We start from the raw sequence: 18,824 nt of genomic DNA, 5'->3' as shown, positions 1-18,824 counted from the left end.
TTAGTTAATAATAAGTCTAATTTTTGTCATTTTATTTGTAATTTTCATAGTGTTTTTTGGGCTTAATTTTCTGGTGACTTTTTATTTTCTCTTAGTCTTACTAAATGTTTATAGAATGTTCTAGGTCATTTAGTGGTGTGTGAGAATTTTTTTTCATGTTTATTGTCATATTATTTTCATTTAGTGGCATGTAATTACAAATGCATTTAGTAGATACATACTAGTAAAAATTTATTATGACATTTCAAGATTAACCTATAAATAGAGAACTTTTTACTCTCAAAAGACATAATTTAAAGATTAATGAAAATTGAGAATTTCTCTATTGTAAGAGTTTTTCATTTGTTCTTGGGGTAAGAACTTGATAGGGTTGGTTCTATCGGAGTCGTCCGCGGTTAAGATCACGTTCCTTTTAATAACTTTGATTCTATCGACATGACACAGTTTTGGTCAAGTTTATTTCTTTGTATACATGTTTTCAAGATTATCATAAGTGTTCTCTTATTAATAAAAATAAAAACATAAGATAAAAAATTAAAAAATTAGAGTAAAATGTAAAAAATATGATAAAAAAATATTTTTTTAATATTATTTATCATTTCTCTACCAAGCACGCTAAAATGAGTGATTCATTATTCAGTGTGATTTCTACACAGTAGAGAGCGTATAAGAGATGAAATAAAATAAAGACTTAATTACAAAATTTGTTTCCTTAATTTGTCTATTTCACCAAATTGATTCCCATATTTTTTTAATTTCTTATTTGAGTCTCTCTATATTTTAAAATTTATTATCTTAGTCCCCAAAGTAGATTTTAATTGTTGACTAACCATTAACAACTAAATTTTAAACATTGACTAAAATAGAAAGTTGACCAATATTTTTTTACAAATAAGAACTTAAAACCATGATCATTGAAGTGAATGACATATTCTTTTACCACTATACCTACATAATCATTTGGATATTTAGTGTAAAACATAGTATTAATATAAGTTATATGCAAAAATAGTTCAAAATTCTATTTTTTTTAATTTATTATATTTTTATAATATTGTATATTATCTTTTATTTTCACATAAATTACAATATTTATACTTATATAAGCTTTATTTTTATTTTATATATTATATTTTTATAATCTTATGTATTTTTATCACATTATTCAAAACTTATTTTATATAGTAAATATATAATATAAAATTTATCTTTAATGTATATTTTTTATATAAATTATAATTTCATAAAATCATAGTATTTTATTATCTTTTAATATATATATATATATATATATATGATTTAATAATAATACTTTTTTTTACCTATATTAAGATATTCTTGTTATTTATTATAATAATATTTTCTTGTTTATATTTAACGTTATTTAATTAGGTACCTAATTTTTTAAAGAATTAAATTTTATAATAAAGTTGTGTAATTAAATAAAATTACAGTAGTTTCTATTTTTAAAAATATTTATGTATATGATTTATTGAAATTATTTTTTTTATCTATATTACAATAAATAACATGAATATCTTAATATAAATAAGAAAATGTTGTCACTAAATCACAAGTATTATTTTAAAATATAAATATAATATAATATATAAAATGAAAATAAAATTTATATAAATCTAAATATTCTAATTTATGTGAAAATAAAATTTAATCTTATATATTATATTTAAAAAATAATATATAAGGTTATAAAAATATAATAAATTAAAAAAGAATAAAATTTAAATTTTGAATTATTTTTACATAAAACTTATATTAATACTATATTTGACACCAAATATTTAAATGAGCATTTGAGTGTAGTAATAAAATAGTGTCTTTTTTTACTTTAAAGACCATGGTTCTAGTCAATATTTTTTTTAAGTTTTTATTTTTTAAGAAAATATTGATCAACTTTCTAATTAAAATTTAAAAGTCAATGGTTAAAATCAACTATGCGGAATAAGATAATGAATTTTGAAATATAACAGGACTCAAATAATGAATTTAAAAAATAGGAAAACCGATTTGGTGAAATAAGTAAAATACGAGGATGAATTTTGTAATTAAGCCTAAAATAAAAGAGATATTTATTTAGGGTAAATAATTATTTTTGTTCCTTGATGTATAAAGCACGAACAAATTTGTCCCAAAAAGATGAAAATTAAAATTTTAGTTCCTAAGAATGAAAAAAGTGCGACAAATATATTTATATGTTAACTTTCATCCGTTATAGTTAATGAAATGACATACGCTACACATTGAGGATCGAATTTGTCAATGCTCTACTCACCCGTGATGAAAATAACTATTTACCCAAAATATAATTTAATCTTCATATTTTCTCTCTTTTTTAATCTTTGTAAGTATAACATTACAATAAACACTTAAAAAATAGGAAAATAAAACATAAGTTAGAACAAATATCATAATAAACATAATATTGATTAATAGACATATTTTGTTTATTGCTATGAAATTTATATTATGATAATACCTTATCCAAAATGAGACTCAAACAAAAATGTAAAACCATTAAGTTAATCTTTAAAAAAAAATGAGACTAATTTTGTCATTGTCACACTATAAATTTCGGAGCAACATTATATTTATTATTATGTTTGTTATAACTTATTTTTGCTTTTATATTTTTTTAAGTGTTTATGATAACCTTATGCTTGCAACTCGAAAAAAAATGAAGATTAAATTATATTTTACATAAATAGTTATTATCGTCCCTAGTTGTGTAGAACACAAACAACTTTATTTCTAAAGAATGTGTCATATAAACTCTTTTATTAATAATAAGATGAATAAAATTTAACAGATGAATAAATTTATCGTACTTTTTTTTACTTTCAGACATTAAAATTTGAATTTTTATCTGTAAAAAACAAATTTATTAACACTACTCGAAATAAAAAATTATTATTTACGCGTTTATTTATTACTCGAACCGAATATATCCAATACTTACTACTAACTTACCAATACTCGGGAAGTAAGTATCGTGCCGTGCGGTGTACAGAATTAGAATTAGAAAGAGAAAGAGAAAGAGGGGGGGTCGTGTCGGCTTGAAACCAAACACGACCTTATCGGCGATCCAATTTCGATCTGTGCAAATCGTAAACCCTACCTACTTGCTTCTGCAATTCTGGTGGACTGGATCCATTTTCATCTCAATTCTCAGTAAGTTGGGGCACATCACACAATAACTTTGACATGGCTTCCGCTGCGCCAGGTTTCGATCCACTCTTTCACTTTTATTACTGATTTCATTTCCATTGCTTCCTTCCTAAATTAATTAACATATTTCCCTCACATCTAACTGCTTGTTATTCTTATTCATTCACAACTCTACTTTTGCTACTGTCTCTTCGATTCCACATTCATATCTGCTTGCTACTAAATATAAGCAAACACCACTACTATTAGGACTTCGCCTCAAACATAGCTTCGTAATTGCTGTTCCTCGTGCTTTGCCTCCCTCACCCGTATCTTTTTCCTCATTTAAAACAAAACAATGTTACCACGACAGCTACCTACAGCTTGAATAAAATTATATCATCTCATAAGATGAGAAAAAAGAAGAAGATGAGAAGTAGTTTTAGCATTTTTAAAAGCATATAAGCCCTTTCAGTATCTTTCTCTTTAATTTTTGTTTTATGTGTCATCCATGACCTATTCATTTTTGTTTTATAGGTGCAACCAATGATGCTTTATACAAGGAATTGTGGCATGCCTGTGCTGGACCCCTTGTCACTCTTCCGCGTGAAGGGGAGAGAGTTTATTACTTCCCTCAAGGTCATATGGAACAGGTACAACTTGCCTGGGCATGTTCTCTTAATTTCTGACTTTAATTGAAGTGAGATGCTTCTGCTACTACTTTTTTTTTTATCTTGCTCCAAACCCTGTTTTGTTTACTAGCTTAATTGTTTTGTTTCCAATTAATATCTTATAGATGTTGCCACGGTTCACCTTACAATTTTATCTGGAAAATATTTGTTCTTTCTTGACTTGCCTTGCTTTTTGGTGGGAGATGTCTTTGTTTATGGTATGTTGCTTGTTGAGTTTCAAATCTGCACTAGCTGTGCTTGGTCACATTTCTTTTGCTTGCTTCATCTAAGTTATGTACTCTATTGAATTGTTTATGCTTATGATTTTTGTTGTATTGTAAAGTTTTATTTTATCTTACGTTTACTTTTTTTATTTTATAGCTTGAGGCATCCATGAATCAGGGATTGGAGCAGCAAATGCCTTCCTTTAATCTGCCTTCTAAAATTTTATGTAAAGTGGTCAATGTTCATCTTCGAGTGAGTCATGATTTTCTTCTGCAATCTTACTGGATACTTTTGTTTTGATTTGGAAATTTGTTGTGCTTTACTATCATATTGTCTGGTTAAATTCATCTTGGTCATGTAGGCTGAACCTGAAACAGATGAAGTATATGCACAAATAACTTTGCTTCCTGAAGCAGATGTGAGTGCGCTCTTTTTCTTTGCTTGACATGGTTTCTATCTTTAAACATTTTCTGTTTTCGATTATCTCTCAACTCATTTTCCAGTAATATGGTTTCTTGCCCATTTAGTTTTTTTTTTTTTTTTTATATTTAAATCTCATTTTATGTATTTATTAATTTTCTGTGTCTTGTTGGTTTAGCAAAGTGAGGTGACAAGCCCTGATGATCCCCTGCCTGAATCTCCAAGGTGTACAGTCCATTCATTTTGCAAGACACTCACTGCTTCTGACACTAGCACTCATGGAGGTTTCTCTGTTCTTCGAAGACATGCAGATGATTGTTTGCCACCACTGGTTAGTAATTTTTTTTCATTCTGAAAGTCATTAGACACACTTGTTCATGATTGTCTTCAGTTGTCCTTTACTATATAATTTTCATGTTTTGTTCAGGATATGACTCAGCAGCCCCCATGGCAAGAATTAGTTGCAACTGATCTGCATGGGAATGAATGGCATTTTAGACATATTTTTCGAGGTATGTAGCTTGCCAGGCCCCCACCCCCAATCTTTGGACTGTTTTATCATGTGAACCTGTTAAAGAGTGTGATCATTGGATATTTCTACAGATTGAATATGCCAAGTAAGCATACTGCTTTGGAATATGCAACAATTTTTTCAAAGTAAAACAAATTTTAGGACTTGGGTGTAATGCCAAGCATGCTCAATATTTTTTTATTTTTGTACAGAGTTGTAATTGGAAAGGGATTAGTTTGCTTTTTATGATATCAATCTTTTAAGCAATGCATAGATATGTATCTCTTTTTCATATTGGTAGTTCACCTACAGGTACTTAACTTTTTCTTTCTTACAGAATAGAGCTTCATTCCCCTGTTTTTTCCACCCCTACTCCAATCCTCCTTAATGCTGTGTTTGGTTGAGGGGGGAGGGAGAGAATAAATTGTGTGGGTCCCACACCTCCTACACTCTACTTTAATTAAAAAATTTCTCTTCAATTTCCATCCTCTCAACCAAACACAGCATAATTGTTTGAAAAACATTACACCATGTTCCCCTTCAAGGGAGGTTGCTGTAAAAGTTAAAAAAGCAGGGAAGTTTGTGTAATTTCCTGAAACCTCAAGGTGGTTAATGTAATTTACTCATGCTTTTTGGGGTGTGTAGTTTACTTTACCATTAAGCTTTTCAGTTGGTCTGCTAAATTTTTTTGTGGGTTGAACGAATTTTACTCATTAGTAGCTTTTTCAGAAAAGGTTCTCTGATGTAAATCCTGATGACATTTATAACTTTGGGGGTTCTGAAGTGAATGCCCTGCTGTTATGTTATTGAATTGTATAACATTAGATGAGGTGATGAGATTAGATTTGATGTTCATAATGTCAGTGAGATCCTGACTGTGCAGAGTAATATGCAGGGCAACCCAGGCGCCACTTACTGACCACTGGGTGGAGTGTCTTTGTCAGTTCCAAAAAATTAGTGGCTGGTGATGCATTTATATTCTTAAGGCAAGTTGTTCAGTTGAAGTATTGTACTTTCCTCTGAGGGCAAGACAAAGTACTTTGCATATTTTTCATTGCTTTTTGCTCCTCCTTGTTGGTGATTGTGGTTTTGTTTTTCTTGTATGCAATATTCTAGGGGTGAAAATGGAGAGCTGCGAGTTGGAGTTAGGAGGCTCATGAGACAGCAAAGCAACATGCCATCTTCTGTTATATCCAGTCACAGTATGCATCTGGGTGTTCTGGCTACTGCATCTCACGCCATTGCCACAGGAACATTGTTTTCTGTATTTTACAAGCCCAGGTCTTGTTTTTCATGCTATGTAGTTATTAGTTTTCTCATTTCATGATGTTGTTCTTGCCCAGCTTGTTATGTTTTGCTAACGTTAATGATACCTTGAACTAACATAGAATTGTGTTTTGTTTGTATTTGTATGTTTGTGTGCCTGCTTTTGTGCAATTAATGGACAATTTTCTTTGTTGGTGAAAGAATTTGACTTGATCGGGATGATATTTAAGTTTGCATTTGTTGCTTTATTGAGATTTTCTGCTGACTTATCAATATTTATTTTATAGAACTAGCCGGTCTGAGTTTATTGTGAGTGTCAACAAATACCTTGAAGCTCGAAGTCATAAACTTTCTGTTGGGATGAGATTCAAAATGAGATTTGAGGGTGATGAAGTTCCTGAAAGAAGGTGCACTAGCTGGTTGATTGAAAAATTATATTTTGATTTTAGTGCATTGTGCAATCTGATAAACTGACCCCTCCCCCTGAATACAGGTTCAGTGGAACGATTGTGGGTGTTGGAGATAACAAATCGTCAGTCTGGGCTGATTCTGAGTGGCGATCATTAAAGGTTAGTAAGGCTTTATTTACACTTCCAATTCTTTTTTCTTTTTGGCAGTAGAATTCAATTTTTAAAAAAAATTTCCATGTATATTTTAATTTTGGTATAAACTACCAAAAAGCAGACATTATTCTTCCTTCTCTTTAAATTGGTTAAGAAAGGTCAATAATGATGATGCTTTGTTTATGGAACAATCTAGTAATGATATTTCCTTGATGGTTGGAGACATTAACTGGCCTATAAGGAAAGAGATGTTATTAAAAAAAAAGTGAATTTAGCTGCGAGAAAATGGCTAAGATTTTGTGTGCATGATGAGGGCAAAAGACTACCTGCTGGCACCTCGATAAATTACCAGGATTTGAAATTTATTTAGCAGCTTTTGGTTCATTAGTCTTATGATCTATAATGTATTTCAGGTTCAATGGGATGAACCATCGTCTATTTTGCGTCCTGATAGAGTTTCTCCATGGGAATTGGAGCCACTTGTGTCTACCCCTCCTACAAACCCCCAGCCATCCCAAAGAAACAAGAGATCGCGGCCTCCCATTCTACCTTCAACAATGCCTGATTCTTCTCTGCAAGGTGGCTCGGACATACATAATTTCTCCATAAAATTCTGTTATTCATGCTGCTTTTACTCAAATTTTCTTTTTCTCTGTGCATCAGGTGTATGGAAATCACCAGTTGAATCTGCACCATTCTCTTATTGTGACCATCAACATGGGCGAGATGTCTATCCATCAACCAATTTCAATTCCACTGCAACTGGTTTTCTTGGTTTTGGTGGGAACTGCTATGCTTCCAACAAGTCAATATATTGGTCCAGTAGGATGGAAAACTCCACAGAATCTTTTTCTCCTGTAGCACTTAAAGAATTTGGAGAGAAGAGACAAGGGACTGCAAATGGCTGTAGACTCTTTAGGATTCAGTTACATGACAATTCTAATTCTAATGAAGAAAGTCTACCAATGGTCACTTTGTCAGGAAGGATGGGTGATGATGGCCCCCTTCCATCTTTGGATGCTGAGTCTGACCAGCATTCTGAACCATCAAATGTTAATCGATCTGATATCCCTTCGGTAAGCTGTGATGCTGAAAAATCATGCCTGCGGTCTCCCCAGGAGTCACAGAGCAGGCAAATAAGAAGTTGCACAAAGGTAGTATTATTGTTTTTGTGTTGGTGTAATACACTTTGCATCCCCTCCCCATTTTAATTTACAATCCTGCAACATTCTTGGCAGTTGGCATAATTTTCTTATGTTCTAATTTAGTTGACTGTATGACAAGTTTTACGTATTGCATATTTGCATCTTTGTTTTATAGAATTGTATGATGATTTTTAGCTCCTGATAATATGTTTTTAGAATCTATCTGAACTATTGACATCATCTGATACACAGTCCGTAACATAATGTTGGATGTGAAGATCTAATATATTTTATTCACACACTGATACACACTACAAGTTCCAATGTTTCCATGGTCCAGATACACTACAAGTTCCAATGTTTCCATGGTCCACAATCTTTATCAATTGGGTTCATCTGGAAAAATCTTTCAACATTTTCATTGAAATAGAATCCATAAATCATTAGCTAGAACGGTCTTTAGCAACAGTCACAAAAGTTATAGTAAGTAGCGAGGGTTAAGGCTTCTTTCTTTTTGGATGATTCCAATTAATTTTTATTCATCTTGTTTTCCTTGGACTGGAAAGTAGTTTAGGATTCTCTGTTTGACAAGAGGGCAATCCCTGCATAGTGTAATAAAATTATTTATGATGCAAGTTTTATACTATTCCAGGTCCACATGCAAGGTATGGCTGTTGGAAGGGCTGTGGATTTAACACGGTTTGATGGATATGAGGATCTGCTAAGGAAATTGGAAGAGATGTTTGACATCACTGGTGAGCTCTGCGGATCGACAAAAAAATGGCAGGTTGTGTACACTGATAATGAAGATGATATGATGATGGTTGGGGATGATCCATGGCTGTAAGATCATTTGATACTAGCTTACATTTACTTGGACACTTTATTGTGGCATAACATTTTGTAAATTTGTATGTGTATATTAAATTCGGACTTGCTATTTTACTGCAGTGAATTTTGTAGCATTGTGAGGAAAATTTTCATCTACACTGCAGAGGAGGTGAGGAAGCTTTCACCCAAAATAGGACTTCCAATCAGTGAAGAAGTTAAACCCAGCAAAATGGACTCTGAAGCAGTAGCCAATCCTGAGGATCAGTCATCTATTGTGGGGCCTGGTTGCTAATGTCTTAGGTCTTCCAACATTTCAGTTGTTATATATATATACAATAGATATTGGCATGAAAATAGGAAGTAGAACGTGAGAGAAACGAGTATGTACCTGGCAAGCCCTTCATCATGGCCTATAAGGAGCATATGGTTAGTGTATTCTGCATCTATACAGGAGCAGCATAACAGCACCAAAGCAGAGGGCTTGGGGTATTGTGGCTTTTCTCTTTCTTTCATAGCTCTGTAATCACCGAGTTTCGATGCCTTGCTTGTTCAGTTTTGTATTGGTTGCGAGCGTGCAGAAATGTCTTGTTTTTTTTTTTTTGGTTGCGAGCAGCATAACAGCACCGAAGTATCTTACTATGTATGCATTTGGATTTTTTTTTTGGTTCTTTTGTAATTCACTTGTTATGATGCATCATCTCATTTATGTATATATAACTTTCTATTATATACATACTATTTAATGTATGTATATCGAGCCATTTTTTTTCCTAGCAGAGCTGTAGCAATCTGATCTCAACCGATGGAATCATGATGTGAGGATCCAATTTTTAGCACTGGGGAACCAATTCGGGTCTTTATGAGATTGGAAAAAAAAAGAAGCTGAATTAGAGAAAAAGATGGAAATAGGATTCCACAAAAAAAAATAGGATTCTTTGATAAAAATATAAGGTTTTATGTATAAAAATTGACAATAAAGTATTCAAGAGTCTATTTATAATTCCTACTAATAATCTTAAATTAGGCTAAGACTTACTAACTAATCTAATAATTAAAAACTTGAAAATAACTCATTACAAGTCTAAAGATAAACTCAAAAATATAATTAAAAACAAAAATAAATCTTAGTCTAAAAGTTTATTAAAATAAATGAATTTTACTCACTTCTCCTCTTTAGTTAATGAGAGAATTTAATCTCATACCAAATTCTTCTTGAAATCTTTTACTCCTTGCTTTCTCAGGATAGTTCTCTATCACTTGGGGTATTGTGGCTTTTCTCTTTCTTTCATAGCTCTGTAATCACCGAGTTTCAATGCCCTTGCTTGTTCAGTTTTGTATTGGTTGCGAGCGTGCAGAATTGTCTTTTGGTTTTTTTTTGGTTGCGAGCAGCATAACAGCACCAAAGTATATCTTACTATGTATATGCATTTGGATTATTTTTTTTGGTTCTTTTGTAATTCACTGTTATGATGCATCATCTCATTTCTGTATATATAACTTTCTACTATATACATACTATTTAATGTATGTATATCGAGCCATTTATTTCCTTGTACAAAATCTGATCTCAGCCTTTTTTTTTTCTGTTTCAAATGTTAAGTAAGAAAATATCTTTTACAAAAGAAAAAAAATATTCCTCGCTACAATGCAACTTTTGACCTTTTGCTGGAACAAAAAAAATATTAAAGTTAAAGAAAAAATAAACTTAAATCTCAATACGATAAGTGGGCCACCTCAGTCATTTATTATGGGTAAATATCTCGATTCTACTGGCTTGAGGCATCAAAGTCAGATAATATTGACAAAAATGGAAAAGTGCAGTCATGATGATGTGTCTTCGATGGCTTAAAAGGAAAGTTAAGGAAAAGGATGAGCGAATCCAATTTTTGAATTCTCGACTGTACGTTTGTCGATGCTTAACGTTCAAGCTTAATTTTGCCTTCCAAATCAAGATTTTTACACCCGGATAACTTTTGGGGCAATTTCTTTAGCACACATTGGAACGGAAAAGATTAGAAATTTGATTAAAACAGGGAAAAAAATCATAATAAATAAATTGAGAATGAGAGTTTACTGTATTGTAACGTAAACTAAGCTAGTGGATAGATAACGGTCAAATATTTGAAAATGTACTACTGAGGGCGCTCCTATTAACGGTGCATCTGTTTTCAAAGATGTTGTAATTGCATTGACATATATTATATATGCAAGGATAACTTAGCGTATCATTTGAAGCTTGATGAAAAACGTGATCAAAGCTGTGAAGAAACTCAAGTTGTGGTCCAAAAAGAAAAGGAAGAAAAAGACCCATGGCCATGAGCATCCTCCTCACTATTGCTGCAGCTGCTATTGTTCCTCATCCATCCAACCATCAGCTCCACCCTTACCTTCATCCTCATGCCTTGATTTTGAATACAGCAACTATGGAACATTCTTACCAACCCCGGAGCCGGAGCCGGAGCCGGAACCGCAACCACAAGAGATTGCCAGCCTAAACTCATCGTATCAGCAATATATGGTATCAGTTTCGGAACCTGTTTATGGCATTCCAGTCCCGGTAATTCATGCATCTCGAACAGAAAGATCAGCTGGTCAATTTGGATGTCTTTTTAGCTTTGGTTCTTATTTGTTCCGCTGCTTATTTCCATGTTTCTACATCCGACAAGTAGTTTGATTACCGCTTTCGCAACTCATGCATGCTCCTCTTGTTGATTTTTATGTACCACCCCAAAAATTTATGCATCTTTAAGTGCTTGGAGATCAAATATAGAAACCCTAATTAGTGTAAATGGTAAAGGTTGTAATAAGTACTAGTTGCATCACGTGCATTATTTCATCCTTTCACTTGTTGGATTAATCTTTTAATAAAACCTGCTTATAATGTTTGTCTGCTTAATCTAGTAAACCAGATTAATTATAGTGTAAACTAGTTTATTTTGATAGGCTTCTCAAAACTGAGTATTGGAGATTTGGTAAAGCTAGACGCTAGTAGTAAGCTTTAATCAGATTTACTTGAATTCATGTGTATCGCTCAAGTTTCGGCTTTCCTTGTGTATTCACTTGGGTAAGTATCGTCCTGAAACTTTATGAGAAATATGGAAATGAATTGATATGTAGCATAATGCTGTGACTGCGAGGCTGTAAGTCATGTTTTTTTTTTTTTTCACTGCAATGGATCCTATCCCAATATGAGGAACGAATCCTTTGGAGTGACATTACAACTGTATAGGATCTTAACTATCCATTAATTTTCTTTTTTGTTATAATAACTTTATTATAAAAAGAAAGCCTTAAATAAATAAAGGTGAGATGGGATACACTACAGGAACTCAGGAAGTCATGTTTTTTTTTTTTTTACTGCAGTGGATCCTGTTCCTTGTGAATATGGTCAATAAAATTGGACATCTAATCTTATTTACTAATTGTTTTGAGATGGACTTTCTCATCTAAGGTTAGAAGCTACCTACCCAGAGCAGAACATCAAAGTGTGTAATTTGTCCGTTCTCCTAGACTTAGTAGTATTCATTATATAGTGATCATCAAGGATGGTATATGATAGATCATATCCCCTGATTCCTATAGATAAAAATATGATGAGAATCCATGATCTGATTAGATTCTCCTCCTTTTTTTTTTCTATAATAAGATATGATTAGGTTATATTCATAATCTTTTGTTATAATATATTGGGTTGTTATTATGTTAAGGCAAGCGTTCGTCGTCTTGGATCGGGCAAATCGGGAGGCCTACTCAGTGGACTTGTCACGAAATCATAACTCTTACTATTAAAAATAAAAATATTTGAAAATTTCAAAGATATTATATTACTCTTATCATATGACCTTGATTAAACAAATGTGAAAACTTCAAATTCAAATAAGATGTGATAAATATGAAAAACATTAGAAAATCCTATCATTCTAAATTATCTTTTGATTCTAAATTCAAAGTCATATTTAAAATATTTACGTATTTAAAATTTATATCTTATCGTATTTATCTCATTTATCTCATCTAAAGCATCGTAAAATTTTATGGTAGCAATATATTTAAATGAGATTTTGACATGGTATTATAATTATTTTCTCCTAACAAAAATTTAAAATTAACAAATGATAATTGTGCAACTTGCAAAATTTGAAAATAAGAAATAAAATAAAATAAAGGAAATTATGAAATTTAATTGCATCTACTTCTTGATAGACAAATTTTTTATATAATATCAAAATTAAAATTAATGTTAAGGATATAGTGATGATGAAAACAATATTCTAACAATTATAGTTTTTTTTAATAATCATTATTATCTATTTTCAGTTATAGAATACACGTTTATTTTATTCTGTAATACATATAAAAAAAAAACTTTGTCAAGGTAGTTTTGGTGCATCACATCAAAGCCGTTGAAATATTAACAGAGAAGCGCATGGTTTGGAAATAAAGAAGGAAATGAAATACAAAGCCGTTGGTGCATCACATCAATATCTCTCTTGTAACAGTCCTTCCGAGACCATCCTCCATCAACTTTGACATTTTCATTCTCATAGTATTTTTAGTCATCCTGAAGGCCAGATCTTCTGTGTCTTGAGCTTTTCCTAGAGTCATGTTGTGTTTTCATCTTTCCTCTACCAAGCACATCTTTGTCAGATTCAGAAGCATCGCCACTCTGATATCTTTGTCTCCTCTATCCCTATTATCTCTGTTCCACTTTCTTGAGTTTCTTCATTCTCTGTCATCCTATCCCAATCCACATCAGAACCTTCTTCATGGCTTCTGCTATTGTCATCCCTGTTTCTGTCAAATGAGCTATTCATAGTGTATTCACAGTGCGTTTCCCTATTTTCCTGTTTTTCTAACCATTCCCTGTCAGCATCAGAATCAGGAGTTCTGCCTCTGGATTTCCTTTTAAAGTTGGCATTCCAATCCTTATCAGGAGTTCTTTGCTTTCATTCATCTTCCTGTTTTCTTCTACCAGAATTACTGCAATTTAACCGATCCATCTCCCTAGATCTTGACCTTCTAGAGTGTTACCTGCAAAAGATTATGATACCATGAGAATACGTATAAATTCACATGCAAAAATATACAGAAATATTGACATAATTAAACAAAATATGATACAATAAATAATGAATTGAACGACTAAAACTGTAGTTGTTTCCCTAAATGCAGCAAGGGAGAAAGTAAAATTGTACAGTGCAGTCTTAAAAAACTTTTCTTGTATTTGATAGGAACTTTTAGATAGTTCCACCACAAGTCACAGCTTAACTATCTAGGGTCCATCATGCAAGACAATGGAGAAATATGTGGACGTAAACCATAGGATTCATGCAGGAAGAATGAAATGGAAAATTTTATTTATGCCAGAATGTACCACTTAAAACCAAAGGAAAATTTTACCATCCAAATATAAGACATGCAATGTAGTGTGGAACTAAATGCCGTGCCATAAAAAGCTAACAAAAAGAATCAACTCAATGTAGTAGAGATGAGATTATTACATTGGATGTACTGGACAAGATAGGATTAGAAATGTACGAATTGGAGAAAAAGTTGGGATAGCACCTATGGTAGAAAAGATGCTATAATATTACTATAGGTGGTTTTTAGAAAACCCAGTTAGGAGAGTAGATCAAATGGAGGACAGCCAGAAGCAGCGGGAGAGTCAGAAAAACCATAGGCAAAACAAATAAGGATTTAGAGGCTAATGGTTTGTCTATAAACATGATTCACAACAAAACATTGTGGCCTGGTTATTGTTTTATTTATTTATTTTGAAACTATAAAGCAACTCAGAATTGTCAGCATCTTGTCAAAATCATAGGTGCCAGCAGCAATCTCATCAATATGTTCTCCCCACATTCTCTCTAGAAGATTCTTGACCTTGATCTTTTTGGATGATCAATAAATACAACATTAAATAGAAGTTGCATCCTGTTCCAAAGCCTTCAACCTTTATTTACAACACCAATCACAAACACTGCCCTATCCTCCATCATGCTAAAATTTACCACAAATTTGCTTAATTTACTATCATCTACATAGGTTACAATTTGTCCAGTAACCAAGTTAATCAATCATGTCCTGCAAATTGTAATGAGGAACAAAAAAGGTGAGAGTACACCTGTTAGAATCCGTTTCTGACAATCTCAAATTTCCTTGCTCCCTTGAAGTCTCATAATCATCAGAATAACCAAATAGAGCAATAGTCTCCACCAGGATTACAAAAACAGTGGATAAAATTGCATGCTGTTCCATGAGAACAAGTCTGTTAAGATGCACAAGAAAAGAACATCATCGTTAGCATGATTCAGCAATCCAAAATTTTTATAACATCTTTTTCGAAGTTAAAAGCTTCAGTTGAAACCAACCAAGAGGATATATGATTTGCACAAATTAAACCCAGCAGCATTCGGTGGTATCCAAAAGACAAACTATAAGAATATAAGATACTAGTTATCAATATAATTGGATACCTTGAAACCTGATTTCAAATACTCACCACATATGGCAACCTTCCATCTTTTCAAGTTAACAAATTGAAAACTTACCTGCCATAAATCATAGCCAGATGAGATAAACATAATGTCAAGCAAGTGGATTCATTCATTGGACTATTAACTATATAAGTCACACTCATTGGTGGGAAAAATTATTCCTTGAATTACAAGTAGGGTCATTAAATATAACCATCACTTAAACTATTTAATTTTATGGGTATTTCTTGAATAAAATTTTAATTTATAACATTGTTAATTAAAATTAACTAACTTTACTATTTTCCTTGGTCTCAAATTAGTTATCTGATTCTTATATAAAGGACCAAAAGTAGTAATAAATATAAAGCATTAATCCGACCAAATACACACACACATATCTGAAGTAAGTCTAAGACACTTATACATCCTTTAATACTGTTTTGTATAATGCAGATTCAATAAATCTAACCGTTCAATCACGCGACATTATTTCTAACATAACCAAATTTACATTCATAAGTATGTAATAATATTGTTGATAATCACTTATATTTTCAAAATATCTTAAAATGAAGTTGCATAATGAAGTCTTGACTCAAGTAAATTTTAAATTTACGAAATTTTGCAGACTAAATCAATCCATTTGAAGAAAATTTTCAATCTGACATTAGGATTGATGAAATTCAATGTAGAGTTATTAAACAGTGTAAATATGACAATACTTACTCTTGGTACTAACCCAGGTTTCGATCAAACTTATTTTGAGGCCAAAAGAGATTTAACTAAAAGCTTCTTAAGAGAGTTTTTGAGAAAATAAAAAATAAAAAAAGGATCGATTATTTCCTCAAAAACAGTCATAACTTACCAAACATATTGTGAGTGGAACACATACACATGATGCGAATGTGTGTGCAGAGAGAGAGAGAGAGAGAGTTATAGAAGATAGAGTGAGAGCACCAAAAGTGCTAGTTCTTATCAGGACCCAAAACAGTCTATGTTGTCAAAAGTTTTGCATAAGTCTTTTAGTTGTTTCTGTGTTTTCAAAATGAAACATCGTAAGTGGCACATACCCCCTCCCCCCGAAAAAGAAAAGAATGTGAAGAGAATTAGAGGAATAGAAGCCAGTTTCAGCTTTCTCTATAGTTATAGTACAAAAGTGATAAAAAAATGCTACACAGTTTGGCTTATGGCATATGGGAAGAAGTATAACATTGGAAATCAAAAAGAAGAAATGATATTGGGAAAAAACAAAGAAAGTGTACCCTCATTGGATTCCAGTGAAATTAACAACTTTATACAGAATGTTGGCAGGAAGAAAACAAAAAAGAGAAGCCAAAAATAAAATCCTCTACCACAACAGTTGCATTCACACAAACTGATTTAGAAATCCTAACACTCTACTCCAAACCAATGCAAACATAGGAAATCTGCGTAAAACCTTTCCTTCATTCTTATCTCCCAAACCTCTGCATTATACTCCAAAGCCCAAGGGACAGGCCTGAAGTATTCCAAACAACTAGAGTACTAGTTTCATCTAAAGTGACATGTGATTGATTGTTCATCTGGATTGGTGTTGATGCATCCGTTCCAGATGACTTACAGAAGTACTCCCCTAAAACGGTTAATTTGACTGTAATGAAATGGAGAGCCCAGTGCTCCAAGTTATAATTTAGGTTTTGCTAACCAGCCTTGAAACTAGACAAGGAATGATAAATATTCTGATGGTATTAAAGCCATTTTACCTAAAAACTTGTCAGTTATATAGTGTTGAAATTTGTAATGATTTTTAAAATTAGATATAATTTGTATATAAAATAGTATCGTTTGATGAAAACTAAGACATTTGTTTTATCTTAACCAGTAACCTAAGGGCACTAGTTAACAAGAGTCTTAAAATAACAATATTTATAAAATACTGTGCCTGCTAAAGGACTGGAGTTTTATGGTTCATAATGATATATATAGTCCCAGTATCAAAATGAAAATATTAACACCCAAAATGTGCCATCAGATATGAAGTGCAATATGAGATGCACTTAAATCTAAATGCTTCTATCTACACAAGAACCAATAAAACATGAAAACAGAATGAAAAACATGATCTGCAATAGAGACTTCAGAGGTTTATTGACATAAGTAGATCCAAACATGACACAAAAACGTTTATGGGTATAATCCTCCCTCCCTCCTGCAGGAAAAAAACACAATAGCAACAGCAATGTATTTTAAGAATAACTTACTGAATTGACATTTTTAAGGTCTTGCTGTCACAATCTCAAACCCTTTGAAGGTCATGACCATTAGTCTGCAACATAGCTCCATAAGCCAAGACTTGGATAACGCCTGACAACTACTTATGGTTAAGGAGCAAGAACATGCAAATTATTAGAGTATGAGATTTTGGAAGTTGTAACAAAGATTTGAGGGGGAAAAAGTGTTTTAAATATTCAGTCTATTGAATCTGTTAAAATATTATGCTGACATAGTATTAATTGAAACATGATGTGAAACAAAAATCTTCCCCTCCTACATGAAAAAAAAATGTCACAAGGAATATTTATTGAAATGAAACGTACAAGCTACACGTTCAGTTCCGAAATTGGGTATTTGTTGAGCTACATTCCAAGTGTGTGATTCAGATTCCGGGGGTAAGGGATTGGATGTAGTAGGTCTATTATCCTGCGAATGGTGCATACTGTCAGTGAGATGAATGCATGTAGCATTGTACATGGACATTGGCTGGTGGTCGTTTTGATAGGTCTCGTTGGTAAACCTAACTCTGAATTGTTCCTTCTTTAAGATGATCTCGTTTCCTTGCCAAATATTCGTATTCTTCTTCTTCTTCTTGCTGCTGCTGCTGCTGTTTTTGGATAATCATAATCATCTCCATCCAAGCTTTCTCTCTCTGCATTCTCTCATCCTCCGGGTCGTTGAGGCACTTCATTTTCTTCATTGCCTTCCTCTTCTCCACTCGACACATACACTTTTCGTCTTCCATCAAACCTTTCTCTTCATCCTTCTCTTCACCCTCAGGGAACACAAATCAAACATGGGACATGCTAGGTGCACCCAGGAATTTAGTGAATGGATCATTTTGTCCTTAACATAAAAATTTAAAAAACGCACAGCTCCCTCCCTCCCCCACCTTTTTGGCTTCTTTCTTTTCTTCTTCTGCTCCTTCTTCTCCTCCGTGCCTTCCTGCTGCCATTTTCGATCGCGCTGATGTTGTTGCTGCGTTTTTGCCGTCGAGGTTAGTCTCCCCTAACTCTCATCCCCTTTAATGTACAATGGTTTTGTAGCATTTAGCCTAGGATAGAAGAACCGTACTGAAGAAGTAGTTTTGGAAAGTTTCGGGAAGAACAAATGGTCATCCGGAAGAACCTCTCTCCGGTAACTCTCGAGAACAACTTCTTCCAGAAGTTTCCCTGAAAGAAGGTTTGTCCGGAAGAAGCAATGTTCATCCGGGAAAACCTAGAAACTTCGGAGAAGGTTTTACGGACGTTTTTTTTTTTTTATAAATGAAGTTATTATTTTATTTTTATAAATTA

General features: G+C 32.6%; 2 protein-coding genes and 1 long non-coding RNA gene across 5 annotated transcripts; 2 read left to right on the top strand and 1 right to left on the bottom strand.

Moving 5' to 3' along the window:
- The first annotated feature begins 2,983 nt into the window (after nucleotides 1–2,983).
- Nucleotides 2,984–9,524, top strand: LOC100793224 (auxin response factor 1). Of its 2 annotated transcripts, XM_003540083.4 has the most exons (14): nucleotides 2,985–3,241; nucleotides 3,703–3,818; nucleotides 4,218–4,313; nucleotides 4,423–4,479; nucleotides 4,660–4,812; nucleotides 4,909–4,993; nucleotides 5,888–5,978; nucleotides 6,109–6,273; nucleotides 6,546–6,665; nucleotides 6,752–6,827; nucleotides 7,235–7,400; nucleotides 7,485–7,975; nucleotides 8,619–8,809; nucleotides 8,918–9,524. In XM_003540083.4, exons 1-14 carry the CDS (start codon nucleotides 3,223–3,225, stop codon nucleotides 9,087–9,089), a joined length of 1,998 nt encoding a protein of 665 aa, XP_003540131.1. In that variant the 5' UTR covers nucleotides 2,985–3,222; the 3' UTR covers nucleotides 9,090–9,524. The 2 variants fall into 2 exon arrangements, with proteins under 2 accessions (XP_040863085.1, XP_003540131.1); XM_041007151.1 differs by having other exon boundaries at nucleotides 2,984–3,241; nucleotides 7,235–7,975.
- A 1,472-nt stretch (nucleotides 9,525–10,996) lies between these two features.
- Nucleotides 10,997–11,915, top strand: LOC100527815 (uncharacterized). Its single transcript, NM_001250918.2, has one exon. It carries the CDS (start codon nucleotides 11,037–11,039, stop codon nucleotides 11,469–11,471), a length of 435 nt encoding a protein of 144 aa, NP_001237847.2. The 5' UTR covers nucleotides 10,997–11,036; the 3' UTR covers nucleotides 11,472–11,915.
- A 1,261-nt stretch (nucleotides 11,916–13,176) lies between these two features.
- Nucleotides 13,177–18,782, bottom strand: LOC100792877 (uncharacterized). Of its 2 annotated transcripts, XR_137025.5 has the most exons (5): nucleotides 17,853–18,781; nucleotides 17,517–17,626; nucleotides 15,300–15,348; nucleotides 14,922–15,065; nucleotides 13,177–13,828 (listed from the first exon to the last, which is right to left on the bottom strand). It is a non-coding gene; the product is annotated as an uncharacterized lncRNA (long non-coding RNA). The 2 variants fall into 2 exon arrangements; XR_001383927.3 differs by having other exon boundaries at nucleotides 17,517–18,782.
- Nucleotides 18,783–18,824: the final 42 nt, after the last annotated feature.

This window comes from Glycine max, chromosome 12, assembly GCF_000004515.6.
Source record: "Glycine max cultivar Williams 82 chromosome 12, Glycine_max_v4.0, whole genome shotgun sequence".
Classification (NCBI taxonomy): Eukaryota; Viridiplantae; Streptophyta; class Magnoliopsida; order Fabales; family Fabaceae; genus Glycine; species Glycine max.
The sequence above is the reverse complement of the archived record's forward strand: the minus strand, read 5'-3'. Positions and strand labels throughout refer to the sequence as shown.